The following is a 21,772-nucleotide window of genomic DNA, read 5'->3' as shown; positions in this document are numbered from 1 at the left end:
ACTGTCCCTCCCTACTATACCTGGAAGTAAGCAGCATTCTCCTTCACATGCTGGTCTACACATAAGCAGAGCTGTTTGATCCATTGCCACTGGGACTGGACAGCTGCACTATATGCCTGGAAAATACACACATACAAAGAAAACCACGAGTTCCAACAAAAGAACAAGGTGCATCTGTCAGCAAAGGGGCTTGAGTCAGTGTTTAGTTAGTTCACTCAACAGGTTTACAATGTTCACATAAGGAAGGAAGGATTTGATGTAATGCAATGTTGTGGGAAGTGCCCTGGAATACAGGCCAAAGGAAATAAATTAAAGAAAGGAGGCTTTTCAAGTGGCACTTCCAAGGTAGTTTCCCTCCATCCCCTGGAATTGGTGGAGGGGCTTGTCAGTAAAAAACCCTGCCCTAATAACCCTTTGCTCCACAGACATGTTTGCTCCATCAGTCTAATACCCATGAATAATTCAAAGTGAGCTCAGGGCCACTGGCTCTCTTATCTTACCACAGGACCTTGGGCCTGGGCCCTGTACACACAAACATGCATCTTTAATATCTTGGGAAGGGCACTGTGTAGAAGTGTCTCCCTTGTCCTCACAATAGGCAACCTTATAAATAAAGCTGTTTACGTCTACTTGGAGTTGATAAGAGCAGTTCAGGGTGGAGGTGGATGTGTGGCATGTCTACAGCATGTCTCCCAATAAGCTGGGTTCAATTCATATGGCTTGGCGTGAAACTCCCCAGCGTATCTGCCCTTCAAGTGATCAGTTACCTCTACAGTCTGTTTGGCCGGGTGATTTTCCAATGACAGCAGCTCCGCCGTATCTTGTAGAGACCGGAACACATCCTGTTTCTCTTCCAGTTCCATTGTCAGCTCCTGAGTAGCAGACACAAGCAAAGACTCAAATCAAAATTGATTGTACATTTCTGTGGAAGCTGTACTTGAGTCATTATGTATCCAGGCCAGGGTGAAGAGGAGCAGGGATGTGGGACAGGGTAAAGCCAGTGTTGGAAATGGCACTGAACATTTCTTCAGTTCCTAGCATGTAAGTTTTGAATGGTAACACCTTATTAATAGTGTCTTGAAGGGCAGTCTCCTTAACCTTACCTGAGAATTTCTGCCTTGGAATTTCCTTAATTTTGAATGGATACAGCTATAAATAAAACATTATTCAGAAAAAAGAAAAGGAGGACTTGTGGCACCTTAGAGACTAACAAATTTATTAGAGCATAAGCTTTCGTGAACTACAGCTCACTTCATCGGATGCATTTTCAGAAAGTTATCGTTCAAAGTCTAGATGCTAGGAGCTGAGGGAATTTGCAGCCAAGTTTTCAACTCCAGCTTTAACCCTGCCCCACCGGATACTTATTACATGCTCAAAAACTGGAAACCCTGCTGAACAGATTTAGCTTGTCCCTTTGCCTTCTACACCAGCCACAGTTCGCCAGTGGTGATCATGACTGTGGCAAGCACTGCGGGCTGAGCTGTAGGAGCTCAGAATCCTGGGAAGCCTTAATTTGAGAGCTTGGAAGCCAGTTGGACATTTCACAGCAATTGAAGAGCAATACCAGTGTAATCAGTGGTGCTTGTAACTAGGTAGCCCTGTTCTGATGGGTGCCCTGTGCCTGCACTATACTCACTGAGAAGTAATTCCTTTTGGCTGCAATATTGGGGTTGTTGTCACTCCAGTCATACGCCAGCTCCTCTTCCTCCTTTTCATTCAGCCAGATTAACTCGGCAGTGGCTCGGGACACAAACCCGTACAGGCTCTGGAGATGCCGCAGTCGGAAGCTCGATGTTTCCTGCATACCATGAAATAACCCACCCATCTCATGAGCCATAAATGGATGCATCTTAGACTCTTCTCTCTTCCAGTGCCCCTGAAGGGGGCTGAGGACATACAGTTACAGTACTACGAAGATGTCTGAAAAGTGTGTAAGTGAAAACCACCACCCCCGAGATGACGACTCCAGCTGGGATGAGTTCTCCAAACTGGGAAACATTTCTCATGTCATGTAAGTCAAGCAAATAAGGACAATGAGAACAGCTTAGGAAATTCAGGCCCTTTGCCTTGTACACTCAGGGTTACAGGCTGAGTAAAGCCATGGCCTCCATAGCACACAGGCCAACCTTGCCAAAATAACCTGTTTGCCATAAACTGGTTTCCTCTGAATTCTGAGGAAGACACTAACGTGTCTGCTCTTCTCTCAGCTCTCACTGATTGCGACTGTTCCCTCTCCCAATCCTCAACCCCAGCAGAGTATGGACCCCGTATTCTGTATCCTGTGCCAGGGGCACATGGTGCAGGGTGGAGGGGTGGGACTCTCAGGCAGCAGAGCATGCTGTGGACATGGATAATGCCTACTCACCATCAGCTTGCAGTACTGTGTCTCCAGCTTGCCGAGCGTTTCTGTGTAGCTAGTGCGGAAATTCTGAGACATTTTACCCTAAGAAGGAAAAATGGTTCACGTTGCCGGTATATAACTTCAATTTCAGAGCATCGCACCCCATACCAGCCACTTCCCCCGAGTTTTCCTTGAGCAGTAAGAACCAGAAGCAAGAATGCTAGCTGTGGCAAGTGGTCTCTTCTCTGGACTGGGGGGAGGGGGGGGGCGGAGGAGAGAAAGAGGAGAGAGAAATCAGGCGGTTTCCCTTAGTGAAGGAATCGGGCTCCAAGAGAAAATAAAAAGACCAATTTATGAGAAATTGGGTTTAAGACAACAAATCAATGAGGATCAAATCTGAGCAGTAGCTGCAGCACTTAAGCCTCTTTGGTTTGAGCTTTGCCTGCAGAATAAGCTAATGGTGATACATTAAAATCCTGGTTCAATGGGACACACCTTAGATTCACAGATTCTAAGGGCAGAGGGGACCATACAGCAAAGGTCACAGAACTTCCCCAAAGTAATTCCTAGAGCAGAGCGTTTGGACACATCCAGCCTTGATTTTAACAATTGTCAGAAATGTGGAATTCACCACAACCCTTGGAAAATTATTCCAGTGTTAATTACTCACACTGTTAAAACTACACTATTTCCAGACTGAATTTGTCTAACTTCAATTTCCAGTCATTGGATCATGTTGGCCCTTTCTCTGCTCCACTGAAGAGCCCATTATTAAATGTTTGCTCTCCAGATAGATAGTTATGAACTTTATTCAAGTGACCCAACTTTGTTAAACTTAATAGATTGAGCTCTTTGAGCCTATCACTAGAAGGCAGGTTTTCTAATCCAATCATTCTTGGGGCTCTTCTCTGAACCTTCTTGAATTTATCAACACTCCTTAAATTGTGGGCATCAGAACTGGACACACTATTCTGGAAGGAGTCACACCAGTTCCAAATACAGAGATAACATAACCTCTCAACTCCTACCTTTAATGAGTCTTGAGAGTTCAGAGTGCTGGGAGAGCTGGCTGCACTATATACCTTCAAAGGTGCCTCACTGCAGCAGCCTCAAGTGTATTCATCCTCAAAAGCCACCAAACACTCACAGGATCTGATGTCCTGCCCCCCTCCTCATCCCCCCTCCGAGCATTGGCAAACTCTAGTGCCCTCAGTTACACTATCAAGTTTGTGTCCCCTCACCTCGTACATCCTGGCCTCCTTCACACTGGCGCCCAGATCCTCCACGCTGGAGTGGACGTGCCGCTGTGTCTCCAGCTGAGATTCCACACTCGGCAAATCACTGCCCCAATCCGCCCGCTCCAGCTTCATCTGAAACAGCCACCAATAGGCCCAGTCAGCGTTCGCCATCCCAAAGAGCATCCTCAAAAGCACAGGATCCTGGAGGTGACGTCACCTCCTAGCTCACTATTGGAATAACAGATGCAAAGCCCAGCCCTGGTGCAGTGTGCTCCTTAAGAGACTGAACCTAACAGCATTCAGGTCAATGTCCAAACTCACATTGACTTCAGGGGCAACTGGCTCAAGCCCTATGCTCATATCAAACAGGAAGTGCTTGTCAGGCTGAATTAGTCTTGAGCCCTGCTTTGGGGATAACCTTCCACTATTCCCTGCAAACAGCAGGAGCATCATATGGGAAACCAAACCCAGCTCAGGACAAGAGGGACTTCTCAGAAACAGTATCTGGTAACCAACGGCATTCCCTGTGCACCAGGGACCAGTTGCACCATCACAACATTTGTGGTTTAAAGAAAAAAAAAAAAAGACAGAAACCCCCTCCACATTTTTCAGTTTTCTGACTTTGTTTTAGTACCAATACATGCAGCTGAGTCAGCCTGTAGAGCTAGTAAAAGCCCAGGGCATGCACGCACCTGCATCTCTTCCACCCAAGACAGCAGTTCATACACAAATCGGAGGTTGCCTTCATCTTCAGAAGAGGAGATGGCCACCAGCTCCGCCCTGGTCATGGGCTTCCGGAACCAGGAGGTAGAGGAAGTGTGTGTGCCCTTTGTCAAGGGCTCTGCCTTCAAGTGTGTAGTGGTCAGGGTGGATGGCTGTACCAGCTCCAAGGTAGAGAAGTGACCCTTCCGGTACAAGTTAGTGCATTCCAGCCTCAGCGTGACCAGCTCATCTTGCAGCCGGACGATCCTGGAGCAGAGAGGGGGAGGGAAGACAGGAGCCTAGTTACCGATGTCTGGACTCCAGCAGATATATGGAACGACACCTGTTCTCCACAATGATCCTGCTTATCAAGGGTTTGTCTATCTTCTGAAGGAATCCCACCTCACAGGAAGCCCACGGAGAGCAAGACACACTCAGCTGGGCAGAGCCACTACCACCAGGACTCGCATACCTTGCTTCTTAATGCAGCGTATGAATGTGTCTCTGTCCATATCCCCCAGTCAGCAATGCTTTCTCATACACACAGCCCCTCACCTGAAGACCAGCTCCTCCAACTGGTAGTAATTCTCATCTCGGAGGACCTGCACATCCACCTGCAGCTGCCGGATGAGCCCCTCGCATTCCTGCAGGTACATGACCACATCGGATTCGTACTGCACTGGCTGGCCAGACTCCAGGTGAGCAGCATCCTGCAGCAAGAGGTCAGAGTTACCAGGGGGATATGTCATCCCCGCTGTACTGGAAGGGACACGCAAGGCAAAAGGGCTGTGTTCTGGTTCAACAGTCAAAGGACTCACAGATGATGTAGCCAGAAGGGACCATTTATGATCATCTAGCCTGACCTCTGCTTGACGCAAGCCAAAGAACCTCACCTACTGGCTTGTGCATAAAGCCCATAACTTCTGTTTGAGCCAGTGCAATGTCTTTTAGGAAGACATCCAGTCTCGCTAGAAAGACTCCAAGTGATGGAGAATCCTCCCACCCCTAGACAAGTTATTCAAATATTTAGTTACCCTCACTTTAAAACGTGCACCTTGTTTCCAGTCTGAATTTGTCTAGCTTCAAACACTGGCTCTGGTTACATCATTCCCTGTCAGCTTAAAGGGCTGTCAATGATCAGAAATCATTTCCCCACATAGGTACCTCTACGCTTTAGGTATGTCTACAGTGCAATCGCCGTGTGACTGCAGCACGCATAGACAAACCCGAGCTAGGTCTGAACCAGCTCAAACAACAGCAGCAGCGAGACCGCAGCAGAACAGGTGATACGACCAATCCAGGCCCTGCATATGTACTCCAGCAGCTAACCTGTGCTACCACAGCTTAACTGCTATTGTTATTCAAGCTAGCTAGACCAAAGCCAGCCTGGATATCTCACACGTCTGATTGCACTGTAGACATGCCATATCCAGTCACCTCCGAACCTTCTCTTGGATCACCAGAATAGATTGAACCTCTTAAGACTCATTATAAGGCATTCATTCCCAGACTGAATCATTCTCATAGCTCTTTGCCGAACCCTTTCCAATTTTTCAGCAACCTTTTGGACGCATGGACCCCTGATTGGACACAATGACGAGTAACAGTCTGACCGATGCCATATACAAAAGTAACACCACCTCCATACTCCTACTTGATGCTCCCCCTGCTTATACATCCAACGATCGCGTTCACCTTCTTAGCTAGCACAAGAAGCTAAGGCTAAGCTATGGGCGCTCCTGTTCCACCACGAACCCCATGCCCTATTCAGAATAATCTCAACATCCCAAGAGTGAGGTGCTGAGGTCTAAGCAGAAAGGCAGCTGCTATGCCAGGCAATAGAGGCGAGTGAGGTGGGTTCGAGGGAAGGAACGAGGACAACAGACACAAGGCGGGAGGTGATCCTGGGAGACTAACACCACACTCACGGCTTGCAGCGTGTTCCTTGCCAGAGTGAGTTTTTCTTCACAGCTCAGAGCACCATTCTGAATTTTGTTAGCGATTTGTAGCAGCAATTCCAGCCTGCGACAAAAGAAACAATCAGAGAAACGAGCCTCTCTGGGACACCTTCAGCCACCATAGCGGTGGCAGGAGAGAGAATTCTCAATAAGGATCCAGTAAGCTCTGCCTTCCCACAGTTCAGTACCAACCTCTCCACTGCTGGCCGCAATGACTTCTCACACTCCAGCATCTCTATGATCAGCTTGCCCCATTCCTCCTCCACGTCATTGGGGTGGTAACCTTGGGGCAGCTTGATGCGGCCGAATTCAATCCATACCTGGAAACACAGTAGTAGAACAGTGTCTCTTACCCTGCTCTATTACACCATTGACCACATCTGAGTGACTTATTCCACTGACATCTCTTGGGAGAGGAGGGCACCAGTCTTCTTGGGTATAGCTCTGCTTACCCCTAACCTGAATGTAGCTCCCTCTACATCACCTTGAGAGGGGCTCCTCTGTCATCAGACCACCTCTCTGAACCACACAGCAAACGGGCTAACACACCGCTAGGAGGTGCTTGGATATCACAGTGATCAGAGCAGCAGAAGAACCTATGCCTCAGTAGGGTTGGCTCAGCAATGCTGCTGGCGTTATAATATACCCTCAGGTTATTTTTGTTTCTCTGTGTCAAAACAAATCCAAACTGGACGTACAGTAAATCTTGAAAAACCAAATGTTCCCAGCGACCAGTCATGCAGCTGAGAAGTCTCTTACCTCTAGTAGTTTATACAACTCCTCTATCCTCCCTTTTTCTTGTTCTTTTGTTGGGATTTCCGTTTCTTTGAAGTGTATGTACTGATTATAAAGTGCCTGCAATGGGAGACAGCTGTATCAGCACACAGCCCAAGGCACCATCTCACGCTACCACCAGTTAAGCCCAAAGCCAACAACTGGCACCAGACAATCCAAGGAAACCCTTACCTTTAGCTCAACAGGGTTCTGGGGGAATGATGTATCTGACATCAGTATCGTGTGCTGTTTGATCCAAGGGATGAGGGAGTCCACACGATTCTGGTACTCTAGCCACCTTGAATCCACCTCCTGGGAGGAGAAGAGGGAGCCATTTGAAGTGCTAATACTGGAAAGCAGCTACACAAAGCAACAGGCAAAATATCGCAGCTGGGCCCCAATACGTTGCCAGCCAAAGCAGGGGAGAGAACAAACAGAACGTGCATCCTTGTGACTCAGACTGGTGACATCTGCACACAACCCCAGCTGAAAGTGCCTCCCCCCTTGTGATGCAGCTACACCAGCACAGAGGAAAAAGCAGGACCTTGTTATAAGATGCTATCTCCAGGGCACAACAGAACTATGTTACACCACTGCCCAGAGCTGAGAATTCAGTGCAAAGTCTCAAGCTGGTCACACGTATCCACGGAGAACGAAGTGACTTTGCATGGTGCACAGGAGAATTAAAGGGCAGCCCAACCTTACTGGGGAAACTGTAAATTGCCCCACGCTGCTCCAGCAGTGGCAAGCTGACATGAGCTCCAAACCCAACTTCTCTCTCCTGATTCCAGTCTCCGTGCTGGGTGAACCCTCAATGCCTGCTAAACAGCACAAACTTCCACTGCCCTTTTTTTTTTTTTTTTTTTTTTTTTTTTTGGAGACAGCATTTGTTGTAGTTGTAGATGGAAGCCTCCAACTTTTCTCCTGGAGACGAGGTAGACAACTCACATCACCCCCAGTCACGACACAAGCTGCTTACAGACCAGCCTTCCACAGAATTCAGGGTCAGAAGGTGTAAAAAGCAGCAGTTCTTACTATCGCACTGATCCCGTCTCCTCCCTCGGGGACCTTGGGAAAGGCATCGTAGATTGAAGACACATACGTTATCACAGACTTCTCATCTGGAGATGGGACATCCACATCTGGGGCAAGGGGACAAAGAAATCCAAGTCAGAGGGGTAAGAGGGGGAGAGGTAATCTTCTACCCAGATTGGCCAATCACCATCATCTCTCACCTTCGGCATCCAGCAACCGGGTGACTCCAAGCCTCTCTGCAACCTCAAAGGCCTGTTCCAGATTCTCCCGGTTACTCTGTATCTGCACCCGCTCCATGTCCACCATATCCGGCCTGTAAGACACACCCAACAGCTCAGAGACAGCCACTGTCACACCTAGCCAAGGTGACACTCTGCTTCTGGTACAGCACCGTGCATTCACAGCCAGACACCACTAATCATACATGATACACAGGGACATGGAGACCAAGGAGGAGGAGGGAGGCTCCTAACACTACAAAGGGGGTCACCAGTGATTCCCCCAAGGTGCCAGGAGCAAGCACTGTTCATGCAAGCAGATACGCGAAGTTACAATAGAACGTAAAGTGCAAACGAGGATTAGGACTAGAAGATCTTCACATTCAAGGCAAGAAAAGCAGAGATTTCCTGGCTAGTTCTTTGAATTTACTACACCTAGCTCAGTGCTGGGGTACACACTGCTTAGGACTCCTAACCACACAAACAGTTACCCCCGTTTTCCATCTTCCTTCTGCAGAGTGACTCATGACCCCACTCCTTTCCATTTGGGGGGTTGCCCATGGTCAGTCAGTCACAGTCTGACAAAGGGTAATCCAGGTGACAGATGCTGTCTGGAGACATCTGATGATGCTTTGACCTTACTGACAATTTTTGCTCATCTCCTTCACCCTCAACAGCGTGGTCTAGTGGTCAAAGCCAGGGGGCGGGGGAGCAGGAGTCAGCCCTGCCGAGTTTTAATCCCAGCTCTGCCACCAACTCACTGTGCAGCTGAGAGCAAGCATCAGAGAGAGATAATACCACTTGCCTAGCTAGCTCACAAGGAGTTTTGTGAGAGGCTTAATTGCTGCTTCAAGAGAGCCTGGAGATGCTTAGATGGAAGGTGCCACTGAAGTGCTAAGTATTATTATTCACTGAGAGCAGAGTGAGAAATGACAACATTTATAGCACAGCAGCGCCTCCATAATTTGGTTTAAAGCTTTTTTCCCCTTTGTTAAAAGGCCAACACTACTTGCAACTGTGTGCGTGCTCAGTTTTTTCTGCTATGCGAGGCCCGAAGCAGAGCGCCCTCCTCCATTATTCTAGGTCGGGCAGAACTAGGATTTTAAGGTGCAGACTATTAAATGCAAAGAGAGAACAAAGCCTTAACCTCCCCCATAGCCAAGCCAGACTCCTCTTTGCATACCTGTATCTGTGAATGAGTGCATTGAACATCTTCCCATCGCTCCAGCACGAAGAGAAGTTGGTGCACTTCACTCCCACGTAACCTGCAGTCACCTTCTGGGTCCACAGAAGCAGTTTCTCCTTAGCAGACATGTCCCCTGACTCCCCACTGATGTAGATATCAGAGATCTGTAAAGACATGGTATCGCTGGTTACATGGCACTTTGGAAGCAGGAAGAACCCTGTTGGGCAAGTTATACAGATTTTATTTCGATATATACACATTGTACGAGGGCTCTCAGGAGCTAGTCTCATATGAAAAGTCCAAGCCAGGGATCCATGTCTAATGATAGGTTATATGAGTACAGCACCTCTATTTTTACTGCCACAATTGCTAGGATCGGTTCCAACTAAAATGAACTGAAAGCTGAGGTCAGGGCAAATTCAGAGTAACTACACGTAACTCGGCTGAAGGCTTTTCAAAGCAAAGGACGTTTGATTAAAGGGATACTATAGCCTGAGAGCATTGAAAAAGGACTAATATTGCATCCTGGGATCACAAACAGGGGAATCTCAAGAAGGAGTAAAGAGGTTATTTTACCTCTGTATTCGGTACTGGTGCAACTGCTGCTGAAATACTCTGTCCAGTTCTAGTGCCCACAATCCAGGAAGGAAGTTGACAAATTGGACATGGTTCAGAGAAGAGCCACGAGAATGATTAAAGGATTAGAAAACCTGCCTTCTAAGTGATAAATGAAATAGATGGAATTCTTTGAATCTAACAAAGAGAAGGTTAAGGGGATCACATGATTATATCCTATAAGTACCTACATGGGGAACAATTTAATAATGGGCTCTTCAGTCTAGCAGAGAAACGTCTAACATGATCCAATGGCTGGAAGTTGAAGCTAGACAAATTCAGACTGGAAATAAGGTGTAAATTTTTGACAGTGAGAACACTTAACCATTGGAACAATTGACAAAGGATCATGGTGGATTCTCTATCACTGACACTTTTTAAATTAAGATTGGATGTTTCTCTAAAATGTATGCTCTAGGAATTATTTTGGGGCAGTACTATTGCCTGTGCTATACAGGAGGTCAGATCATCACAGTGGTCCCTTCTGGCCCTACAATCTATGAATATCAAGCATTCATGGGGAGGAGGATATAGAGGTAGATATTACCATATCTGAGGTAGAAGCGAAACTGAAACAGCTTAATGGGACTAAATCGGGGGGCCCAGATAATCTTCATCCAAGAATATTAAAGGAATTGGCACCTGAAATTGCAAGCCCATTAGCAAGAATTTTTAATGAATCTGTAAACTCAGGAATGGTACCGAATGATTGGAGAATTGCTAATATAGTTCCTATTTTTAAGAAAGGAAAAAAAAGTGATCCAGGTAACTACAGGCCAGTTAGTTTGACATCTGTAGTATGCAAGGTCCTGGAAAAAATTTTGAAGGAGAAATTAGTTAAGGACATTGAAGTCAATGGTAAATGGGACAAAATACAACATGGTTTTACAAAAGGTAGATCGTGCCAAACCAACCTAATCTCCTTTTTTGAAAAAGTAACAGATTTTTTAGATAAAGGAAATGCAGTGGATCTAATTTACCTAGATTTCAGTAAGGCGTTTGATACCGTGCCACATGGGGAATTATTAGTTAAATTGGAGAAGATGGGGATCAATATGAACATCAGAAGGTGGATAAGGAATTGGTTAAAGGGGAGACTGCAACGGGTCCTACTGAAAGGTGAACTGTCAGGTTGGAGGGAGGTTACCAGTGGAGTTCCTCAGGGATCGGTTTTGGGACCAATCTTATTTAATCTTTTTGTTACTGACCTTGGCACAAAAAGTGGGAGTGTGCTAATAAAGTTTGCAGATGATACAAAGCTGGGAGGTATTGCCAATTCGGAGAAGGATCGGGATATTATACAGGAGGATCTGGATTACCTTGTAAACTGGAGTAATAGTAATAGGATGAAATTTAATAGTGAGAAGTGTAAGGTTATGCATTTAGGGATTAATAACAAGAATTTTAGTTATAAGTTGGGGACGCATCAATTAGAAGTAACGGAAGAGGAGAAGGACCTTGGAGTATTGGTTGATCATAGGATGACTATGAGCTGCCAATGTGATATGGCTGTGAAAAAAGCTAATGCGGTTTTGGGATGCATCAGGAGAGGCATTTCCAGTAGGGATAAGGAGGTTTTAGTACCGTTATACAAGGCACTGGTGAGACCTCACCTAGAATACTGTGTGCAGTTCTGGTCTCCCATGTTTAAAAAGGATGAATTCAAACTGGAGCAGGTACAGAGAAGGGCTACTAGGATGATCCGAGGAATGGAAAACTTGTCTTATGAAAGGAGACTTAAGGAGCTTGGCTTGTTTAGCCTAACCAAAAGAAGGTTGAGGGGAGATATGATTGCTCTCTATAAATATATCAGAGGGATAAATATAGGAGAGGGAGAGGAATTATTTAAGCTCAGCACCAACGTGGACACAAGAACAAATGGGTATAAACTGGCCACCAGGAAGTTTAGACTTGAAATCAGACGAAGGTTTTTAACCATCAGAGGAGTGAAGTTTTGGAATAACCTTCCAAGGGAAGCAGTGGGGGCAAAAGATCTATCTGGTTTTAAGATTCTACTCGATAAGTTTATGGAGGAGATGGTATGATGGGATAATGGGATTTTGGTAAGTAATTGATCTTTAAATATTCAGGGTAAACAGGCCAAATCCCCTGAGATGGGATATTAGATGGATGGGATCTGATTTACTATAGAAAATTCTTTCCTGGGTATCTGGCTGGTGAATCTTGCCCATGTGCTCAGGGTTTGGCTGATTGCCATATTTGGGGTCGGGAGGAATTTTTCCTCCAGGGCAGATTGGAGAGGCCCTGGAGGTTTTTTTGCCTTCCTCTGTAGCATGGGGCATGGTTGACTGGAGGGAGGCTTCTCTGCTCCTTGATGTTTTGAACCATGATTTGAGGACTTCAATAGCTCAGACATGGGTGAGGTTTTTCATAGGAGTGGTGGGTGACATTCTGTGGCCTGCGCTGTGCAGGAGGTCGGACTAGATGATCAGAGTGGTCCCTTCTGACCTTAGTATCTATGAATCTATGAATCTATTCAGATTTTTAACAACCCCCATCCCCTTCCCCTTTAAGTAGTCTCTCCTGAAATGAGTTCATGTAATTTTTTTTAAAATTCTAAAAAAGTTAAAGGTTTTTTTACTCCCCTGGTGAGATTTAGTAGGGTTTTCTGGGCAGCCCCATCAGTCACACTTTCTCATCCCCTTTCTCTGTACACACTCTTGCCTGCTGCTTCTGTTACAGGGGAAGGGTAAACACCAACAACAGTGAAACTGACTACGCACAAAGCGTTGTCAAACGCACAAAGCTAACATCATGAAAAAAAGCAAAAAAAAAAAAGATTTTCTTTAAGCTCTTTAGATTCATAGATACTAAGGTCAGAAGGGACCATTCTGATCATCTAGCCTGACCTCCTGCACAACGCAGGCCACAGGATCTCACCCACCCACTCCTTCGAAAAGCCTCACCTATGTCTGAGCTATTGAAGTCCTCAAATCGTGGTTTAAAGACTTCAAGGAGCAGAGAATCCTCCCTCAAGTGACCCGTTCCCCATGCTACAAAGGAAGGCGAAAAAGCTCCAGGGCCTCTTCCAATCTGCCCTGGAGGAAAATTCCTTCCCGACCCCAAATACGGCAATCAGCTAAACCCTGAGCATATGAGCAAGATTCAGTTATTGTGATTTTAGAGGCTACCTGTAACAATGGTAAGTGCGACATTTTCCCCTTTAATTCATCCAGCCAGTCAACACAGCCTACCTACAAGTCATCATTTCTGCACTTCTCCCAGAGAGCACCATAAGAGAGCACAACCCAGATAATCACAGTGATGAGCGCTTTGGAAATACCTGAGACAGACAGACAGGGCAGTGGGGTGAAGGTGCTGGAAGACAGAGAGACGAATGCCCTTCATTTGCCCATGTTTAAGAGCCAGACACCACACACTGTTAGCATGTCCTGGTGATTTACACTGCGCCGTTTGAAATGTATCTTTCTGTGGGATGTGCATGGAGAACAAGAAACTCCAGAAAAACAAACGAATTCCAAGGCATCAGCAGCAGGTGGAGATGGGAGAAGCCTATAAACCTGGTCTTAGAATGGTTTTCCTACCAGCACAAAGTCCTGCTTGGCTAGGTGGCTATATACCAAGCCCAGTTACAGTCAGCATTGCAGATAACAGCTTCCAACAGAGACTGCCAGTCAGAGTGTCTCTACCTCTACAGGTATTAGGCTTGAATAGAGACTGGGAGTGGATGGGTCATTACACAAAGAAACTATTTCCCCATGTTATCTCTCCCTCCCCCCTCCCCCCCCCCCCCCCCCGTTCCTCAGACGTTCTTGTTAACTGCTGGAAATGGCCCACCTTGATTATCACCACAAAAGGTTTTCTTCCTCTCCCTCTCCCCCCGCACCTGCTGATAATAGCTCATCTTAAAAAGAAAAGGAGTACTTGTGGCACCTTAGAGACTAACGAATTTATTTGAGCATAAGCTTTCGTGAGCTACAGCTCACTTCATCACTTCACTTCATCGGATGCATTTCGTGAGCTGTAGCTCACGAAATCTTATGCTCAAATAAATTCGTTAGTCTCTAAGGTGCCACAAGTCCTCCTTTTCTTTTTGTGAATACAGACCAACATGGCTGCTATTCTGAAATCTCTACCTCCTATGATGACTACAGACAGCTTATCAGAACAGCTTTTCCTCCCATGCTGAATTCAGAGAAGCAGCAAGAAATCGTGTCTGGCTGAGGTTTACTCTGGGGTAAAGTACTGGGGCATGGACTGGAGCCATCTACTGCCAGGAGACTGCAGAACTGGGCCCGTTCTCACAGTCTAGCTGTGCTCCCTCTGTGCTGCTGAAGATTCCCAGGCTCACTTCAGCATAAGATTCATCCAAGCTCCGACAGCAACACCCTGCTTTTGCCTAACAAGGAATGCCTTCATTCTACATAGATCCAAGACACAGAGCTCTAGCCAGAGTCCCCTGGAATAGGGGATACTAAACTAAGTGTTACTGGCTAGACATTGCCAGGGGTCAGGGTTTCTCCCTATTATCACCTCGAACACACAGCACCTACAGCTGATCTCCGACCGCTTGTTTGCTCAGCCTGCTCTCCTCCGATCCCTCACTCACTTGTTTGTCCAGCCACCCCTTAGGTCTACTCTGTTTCGGCTGTAAACCAGGGACTGTCACAGACTATATGTCTGCACAGTGCCTAGCATGGCAGACAGGGCAGCTTTGAGCAATATCTTTGGAAGACTATATTGTATTAAATGTATGGCCAGTTTACGCCTCATTGTGAGCCAGGGACTGTATTCACCCCGGGGTGGACGGGGGTTACCACAGCTCCAGCAGGAATTAAACCCAGCAGGGGGTGATTAACGTCTCCAGAGAGGTACCACCTCCTGGGGAGGCTCACATTTTCTAGCTCAAATGGAATTCTTCAGAGACCAAAAGAAAAAGGACTGTGGGATAAACAGCCCAAGCTTAAACTGACTTAGGGCCTTTGTTCTGGTTCCTGATCTAAAAACTGATATCGACTTGTAACCACAGGGAAAACTCAGTTAGGAGGATCTGTTGGACTGACACCTACCAGAGCCCTAGGTTGGAGTTGGGGGTGATCTCTGATAAGCTTTTTAGCATGTGTGTAGGTTATTTTATTGTTTTTACCTGATTTTTCTTTAATGCTTTTACCTTAAGAATAAATGTGCTTGCTTAGATAGAGTTGCGTAGCAACTTGTAACTGCTGGCAATACACTGATCATAGCGCTTCGAGAGAAACCAAACTGCAAGCACGTGTCTTTTTAGGCAGACTGGCTTGCTAGGAATATCACAGAGTAGATCAGAGTATGTGTTCGAGACTATGTCAGTGGTTCTCTCATCTTTCCACAATTAGTAGAATTACTGTCCATCAACTCAAGCAGGACAGGGACAAACAAAAGGGGGAATCTAAAGCCGCACCTATTTTCACCCTAGAGGAAAGGTGCCTGTAGAATGTTAAACCAGCTGATTTGCTCCCCTCACTGAAGCCCTGCTCAGCACTGCAGAAAATCGTGTGTCCAGGATCAAGCCCTTATATGTCGCTCCCTTCTGTGCTCCTCTCCCCCTGAACGTCCAACTGCTTCATTAAACTTAACTAACTGGGAGCACAGGAACTTGATCACGAGCTACCCGCTCACTGCAGTCCTTTAGGAAGGTTACTGGAGGGGAAATATTTTCACTAGGGCTGTCGATTAAGTGCAGTTAACTCACGCAATTAACTCAAAAAAATTAATTGTGATTAAAAAAATGTGCTGTTAAACAATAGAATACCAATTGAAATTTATTAAATATTTTGGATGTTTTTCTACATTTTCAAATATATCAATTTCAGTTACAACACAGAATACAAAGTGTAGAGTACTCACTTTATATAATTTTTATTACAAATATTTGCACTGTAAAAATGATAAACAAAAGAAATAATATTTTTCAATTCACCTCATACAACTACTGTCATGCAATCTCTTTATCACGAAAGTGCAACTTACAAATGTAGGGGTTTTTTTGGTTACATAACTGCACTCAAAAGCAAAACAATATAAAACTTTGGAGCCTAAAAGTCCACTCAGTCCTACTTCTTGTTCAGCCAATAGCTAAGCGAAACAAGTTTGTTTACATTTACGGGAGATAATGCTACCCACTTCTTAATTACAATGTCACCTGAAAGTGAGAAAAGGCGTTCGCATGGCACTTTTGTAACTGGCGTCGCACTAAAGAGTCATATGCTTCTTCATGCTTCAGCCATTGTTCCAGAGGACATGCTTCCATGCTGATGACACTCATTAAAAAAAATAATGCATTCATTAAATTTGTGACCAAACTCTTTAGGGGAGAACTGTATGTCTCCTTCTATGTTTTACCCATATTCTGTCATATTTCATGTTATAGCCGTCTCGGACGATGACCCAGCACGTGTCGTTTGTTTTAAGAACATTCTCATTGCAAATTTGACAAAATGCAAAGACGATACCAATGTGAAATTTCTAAAGATAGCTACAGCACTTAACCCAAGATTTAAGAATCTGAAGTGCCTTCCGAAATCTGAGAGGGATGAGGTGTGGAGCATGCTTTCAAAAGTCATAAAAGAGCAACACTCCGAAGCGGAAACTACAGAACCCAAACTGCCAAAAAAGAAAATCAACCTTCTGCTGGTGGCATCTGACTCAGATAATGAAAATGAACATGTGCTGGTCCACACTGCTTTGGATCGTTATTGAGCAGAACCCATCATCAGCATGGACACACGTCCTCTGGAATGGTGGTTGAAGCATCAAGGGACATATGAATCTTTAGCACATCTGGCATGTAAGTATCTTGCAACACTGGCTACAACAGTGCCTGTTCTCAATTTCAGGTGCCACTGTAAACAAGAAGCAGGCAGCATTATCTTCTGAAAATGTAAACCAAACTTGTTTGTTTGAGCAATTGGCTGAACAAGAAGTAGGACTGATTGGACTTATAGATCTAAAGTTTTACATTGTTTTATTTTTGAATGCAGGTTTTTTTGTACATAATTCTACATTTGTAAATTCAACTTTCATGATAAAGCGGTTGCACTACAGTACTTGTATTAGGTGAATTGAAAAATACTCTCTTGTTTTTTATATTGTAAATACTTGTAATCAAAAATAAATATCAAGTGAGCACTGTACACTTTGTATTCTGTGTTGTAATTGAAATCAAGATATTTGAACATGTAGAAAACATCCAAAATATTTATATAAATGGTATTCTATTATTAACAGCATGATTAAATCGAGATTAATTTTTGTAATCGCTTGACAGCCCTAATTTTCACCTGGCTTCTACTGCTCAGAGCGTCCAGCTCCAGTGAAGATTCCCCTTGCAGGGAAGAGAAAGGAAGCTGCAGGGCTGGAGGCAAAGGATCCTCCCACCCCCAGACATCTGAGGAAGACTCTGTGGAAGCAGAGAGAGGAGTGGCAGCAGTAGTGTAATTGGTATGCCGCTGCTCACCTCCCTCTCTGGAGTCTGACATGCTTATCACACAGAAAGCTGCTCTTTTTCGGTTGCTGCCACACAGCCGGCTTTGGCATTAACTCTTCCGGACCCAAAGCAGGGATTTCCTTGAAGCAACAGGCTGATAGACTGACATGATCACATGACCCACAGGCCACAACAAATGCACGATGCACCTCGCGTACTATCTAAATAACAAACAACATAGTCGTCCATCCCCAGGTTATTAGGCCTTTGCCTGCCCCACTCCCCAGGCTGGAAGAAGGGACAGAAAAGGCAGCTGCATCCGCAGGATCCCGACATGCCCCATACATGCTCCACTGTATTACTGATACTGAGGGGCGGTACCACCTCCTCCTTTAAAAGCCTGCACTTGGCATAAAGGAATCTGAGAAAGGGGGTGATGAGCGTATGGAACCTGGAGCACAAGCACAGAACCTTCCTTACTCGTTGATCAGCTCACAAAATTCCTCTGAACTTAAAAAAAAAAAAAAAAAAAAATCAACCACTTTTATCAGGACAGCTCTGTTCCCACCGAGCTTGGCATCTAAATACAGAGCTGCCTTCTCCAGTACATCAAGGTAATGGCCTTGGCCCAACAAGCCAAAATATTCAGCATCAAGCTCCTTTTGCCTATCGATTCCTACCTTTCATGGGCCAAGCCCTATCCCTAGCAGCCCAAACTGCACTGAGAAACTGGACCGAGGTACTCAAGTCTATCACAAATCAGAGGAGGCCCTTCCGCTCCCCAAATTGCAGAGAATAGTGACTCCCTCATGTTAAGCAACCCCCAGAACAAATGCAGCATCTTCTGACACCCACAACTTCAAATACAGACATAAGAGACCTCTGGCCTCAAGCCCAAAATACAAGGAGACAATTTCACTGCCCCCAAAGCGTAACATGCAATAACCAATCTCTTCCAGCAACCCCGCCTATATCACCATGGCCTCAAGCCAAAAACCCAGCGTACACTCATCTAGTCCTTCCCAGGCCAAAATACATCCCACTAGCCCAGGGGTGGGCAAACGTTTTGGCCTGAGGGCCACATCGGGATGCGAAACTGTATGGAGGCCCGGGTAGGGAAGGCTGTGCCCCCCAAACAGCCTGGCCCCGCCCCCTATCTGCCTCCACCCACTTCCCACCCCAATTGCCCCTCCTCAGAACCTCCAACCCATCCACCCGTCCCCCCCGCTCCTTGTCCCCTGACCGCCCCCTCCCAGTACCCCCCGCCCCAACCACTGCCCCCCTGGGACTCCACCCCATCTAACCTCTCCTGCTCCCTAACTACCTCCCTGACCCCTATCCACACCCCCGCCCCCTAACAGGCCCCCCGGGACCCACCCCCTATCCAACCCCCCCTGCTCCCTGTCCCCGGACTGCCCCAACCCCTATCCATACCCTGCCCCAACAGGCCCCCCGGACTCCCACACCCTATCCAACCTGCCCTGTTCCCCGACCCCTGGCCACCCGCCCCCCAGAACCTCTGCCCCATCCAACCGCCCCCTGTTCCCTGACCCCTGACTGCCCCCTGCCACTGCCCCCTTACCATGCCACTCAGAGCAGCAGGAGCTCACAGCCCCACTGCCCGCAAGGCAGCATAACTACAGGGGAGGGGGCACAATGGGGGAGGGGCCGGGGACTAGCCTCCCTGGCCAGGAGCTCAAGGGCCAGGCAGGACGGTCCCGCAGGCCAGATGTGGCCTGCGGGCCGTAGTTTGCCCACCTCTGCACTAGCCGATGCTCCCTTTGACTATCCAAGGCATAGCACTCCCTCCAATAACTCTGTTTTCTGTTCGCGTTCCCCTGGACCATGAACGGCACTGCTGCACCAGGGCAGGATTCTACTGCCCGAGAGGAGATGGACTCGGACTGGCTGAGTTCACCTTCGCCCCGGAGAAGTGGGGCCCCTTTTCCTCTTTGGAATCACACTGGTTTGACAGGAACTAGACAGGACACCTATAATGATCTGGAGGATGGCGTGGATTGCACCCTCAGCAAGATATGCTGGAGGGTAGGGGTAGGCTACAGAGGGCCCTAGACAAATTAGAGGATTGGGCCAAAAGAAATCTGATGAGGTTCAACAAGGACAAGTGCAGAGTCCTGCACTTAGGACGGAAGAATCCCATGCACCGCTACAGACTAGGGATCGAATGGCTAGGCAGCAGTTCTGCAGAAAAGGACCTAGGGGTTACAGTGGACAAGAAGCTGGATATGAGTCAACAGGGTGCCCTTGTTGCCAAGAAGACCAATGGCATTTTGGGATGTATAAGTAGAGACATTGCCAGCAGATTGAGGGACGTGATCGTTCCCCTCTATTTGACATTGGTGAGGCCACATCTGGAGTACTGTGTCCAGTTTTGGGCCCCACACTACAAGAAGGATGTGGAAAAATTGGAAAACGTCCAGTGGAGGGCAACAAAAATGATTAGGGGACTGGAACACATGACTTATGAGAAGAGGCTGAGGGAACTGGGATTGTTTAGTCTGTGGAAGAGAAGACTGAGGGGGGGATTTGATAGCTGCTTTCAACTACCTGAACAGGGGTTCCAAAGAGGATGGATCTAGACTGTTCTCAGTGGTAGCAGATGACAGAACAAGGAGTAATGGTCTCAAGTTGCAGTGGGGGAGGTTTAGGTTGGATATTAGGAAAAACTTTTTCACTAGGAGGGTGGTGAAACACTGGAATGCGTTACCTAGGGAGGTGGTGGAATTTCCTTCCTTAGAAGTTTTTAAGGTCAGGCTTGACAAAGCCCTGGCTGGGATGATTTAGTTGGAGATTAGTCCTGCTTTGAGCAGGGGTGGGACTAGATGACCTCCTGAGGTCTCTCCCAACCCTGATATTCTATGCTTCTATGAACACTAGCACCTTCCTTCTCTCAGCTGATTAACGACCCAGTCGCTCTTCTCTGTTTGAATTGCTCTCCGCCCTGCCCTGCCACAGGTCTGAGGCTGAATTGGTGGGTGTGTCTCCCACCATTTCAATCATGTTCCCTATACACTCTGCCGGTCTCTGCCCCCTTTCCACCCCACAGACTGACAGCAGCTAACAAAGGTACTTGGTAAGTCACCAGTGATGCCAATTTCAACTACAAACACACACACACACACACAAATGCTAGAAAGTACTACTAATGCCAGGGACATCACTACTGAATGTTGCTGCCTTGCCCTGTCTGGTTGCAATGCACCCGTTTTTGGGACCATTCTAACAAGCCTCCTTCCTAACCAACACACTTTGCAAACCGCCCCTTCCCCCATTTTTAATCAGTGCCAACATTTCACAGAAATGTTAAATGCATGCAGACAAAGGGGGGGAGCATGCACGCCACACAAGTGTCAGAACGGAGGGAATGTGCTGTTAGCAACCCCTTGAAAGGGGGTGAACATGCTAACTACAGACAGTGCATCTCGAGTGACACACAGTCAATTACACCTAAAACACAAGTAATTGCCTTCTCACATCCTGCTTCTACATCGAGTGCTGCTCCAGCTCTCTACCTGCACACACGAGGTAGATTACAGGGTAAAGGCAGCAAAGTACAAACAGGGTCAGCCCGCAAGCAAAAAGCCCATGCAGTCCCCGCTCCCCTCATCTGACATTCCTAACAGACCTCCATGCAAATTACACCTGAGGGCTATCAGAGCCATGCAGCTCCTCAGGCTGGAGACAGACGCTTCTCCAGGAGCATTCTGACTTGGCTTTAACCTGCCACTTCTCCATATGTGGCTGTAATTCACAGCGCTAGACACAGGGCTAAGCAGACTGGAGTCAACTGGGAAGAAAACTCTCCCTGGATCACGGATATTCAGGACAGCATCAACCCCCCCCCCCCCCGGCCGCCTCTGAAAGACGGTTCAGTAAATGAATACGAGCACAGACCTTTCCTCCAGAAGGCTTCACGGCCTTCTCCGTCCTGCCCCTCTGAACCTGGCTGCCCTCTTGTGCAGGGAGTGGGCAGCCATCTTCCAAGATCGACCCCGAGACTTGACTGGCTACAGTATTCCTGGTGGGCTGACGGGATGAGTCACTCCCATATCCTGAGGAGCGCTGGGCAGCACTTGTGGTCGGCCCGCTGAACGAAGAGTCGCTCTGAGAGGCAGATAGTTTAGTGCCAGGCTGAATCCAGGTGCCCTCTCCCCCCTTGAGGGCAGGTTTCTCTCGTGACAATGACAGCCTCTGGGGCTTCTCAAAGCCTTGGTTTCCCACCTGGTCCACCATGGGTGAC

The 21,772-nt window shown here is 47.0% G+C and overlaps 1 protein-coding gene across 1 annotated transcript in view; it reads right to left on the bottom strand.

The window, feature by feature from the left end:
- The window catches only part of MACF1 (microtubule actin crosslinking factor 1), a 259,982-nt gene that overhangs the window by 131,825 nt on the left and 106,385 nt on the right, over positions 1–21,772 (bottom strand). Inside the window, 14 exon segments of the mRNA XM_038377247.1 lie at positions 21–116; positions 768–872; positions 1,637–1,798; positions 2,366–2,443; positions 3,583–3,711; positions 4,272–4,548; positions 4,837–4,991; positions 6,210–6,303; positions 6,432–6,559; positions 6,999–7,094; positions 7,206–7,325; positions 8,049–8,155; positions 8,249–8,361; positions 9,450–9,616. Coding sequence (XP_038233175.1) covers positions 21–116; positions 768–872; positions 1,637–1,798; positions 2,366–2,443; positions 3,583–3,711; positions 4,272–4,548; positions 4,837–4,991; positions 6,210–6,303; positions 6,432–6,559; positions 6,999–7,094; positions 7,206–7,325; positions 8,049–8,155; positions 8,249–8,361; positions 9,450–9,616 — 1,827 coding nt within the window.

The sequence above is a fragment of the Dermochelys coriacea genome, chromosome 19 (assembly GCF_009764565.3).
Source record: "Dermochelys coriacea isolate rDerCor1 chromosome 19, rDerCor1.pri.v4, whole genome shotgun sequence".
Classification (NCBI taxonomy): Eukaryota; Metazoa; Chordata; order Testudines; family Dermochelyidae; genus Dermochelys; species Dermochelys coriacea.
Note: the sequence above shows the minus strand (reverse complement) of the source record. Positions and strands in the feature narration are given on the sequence as shown.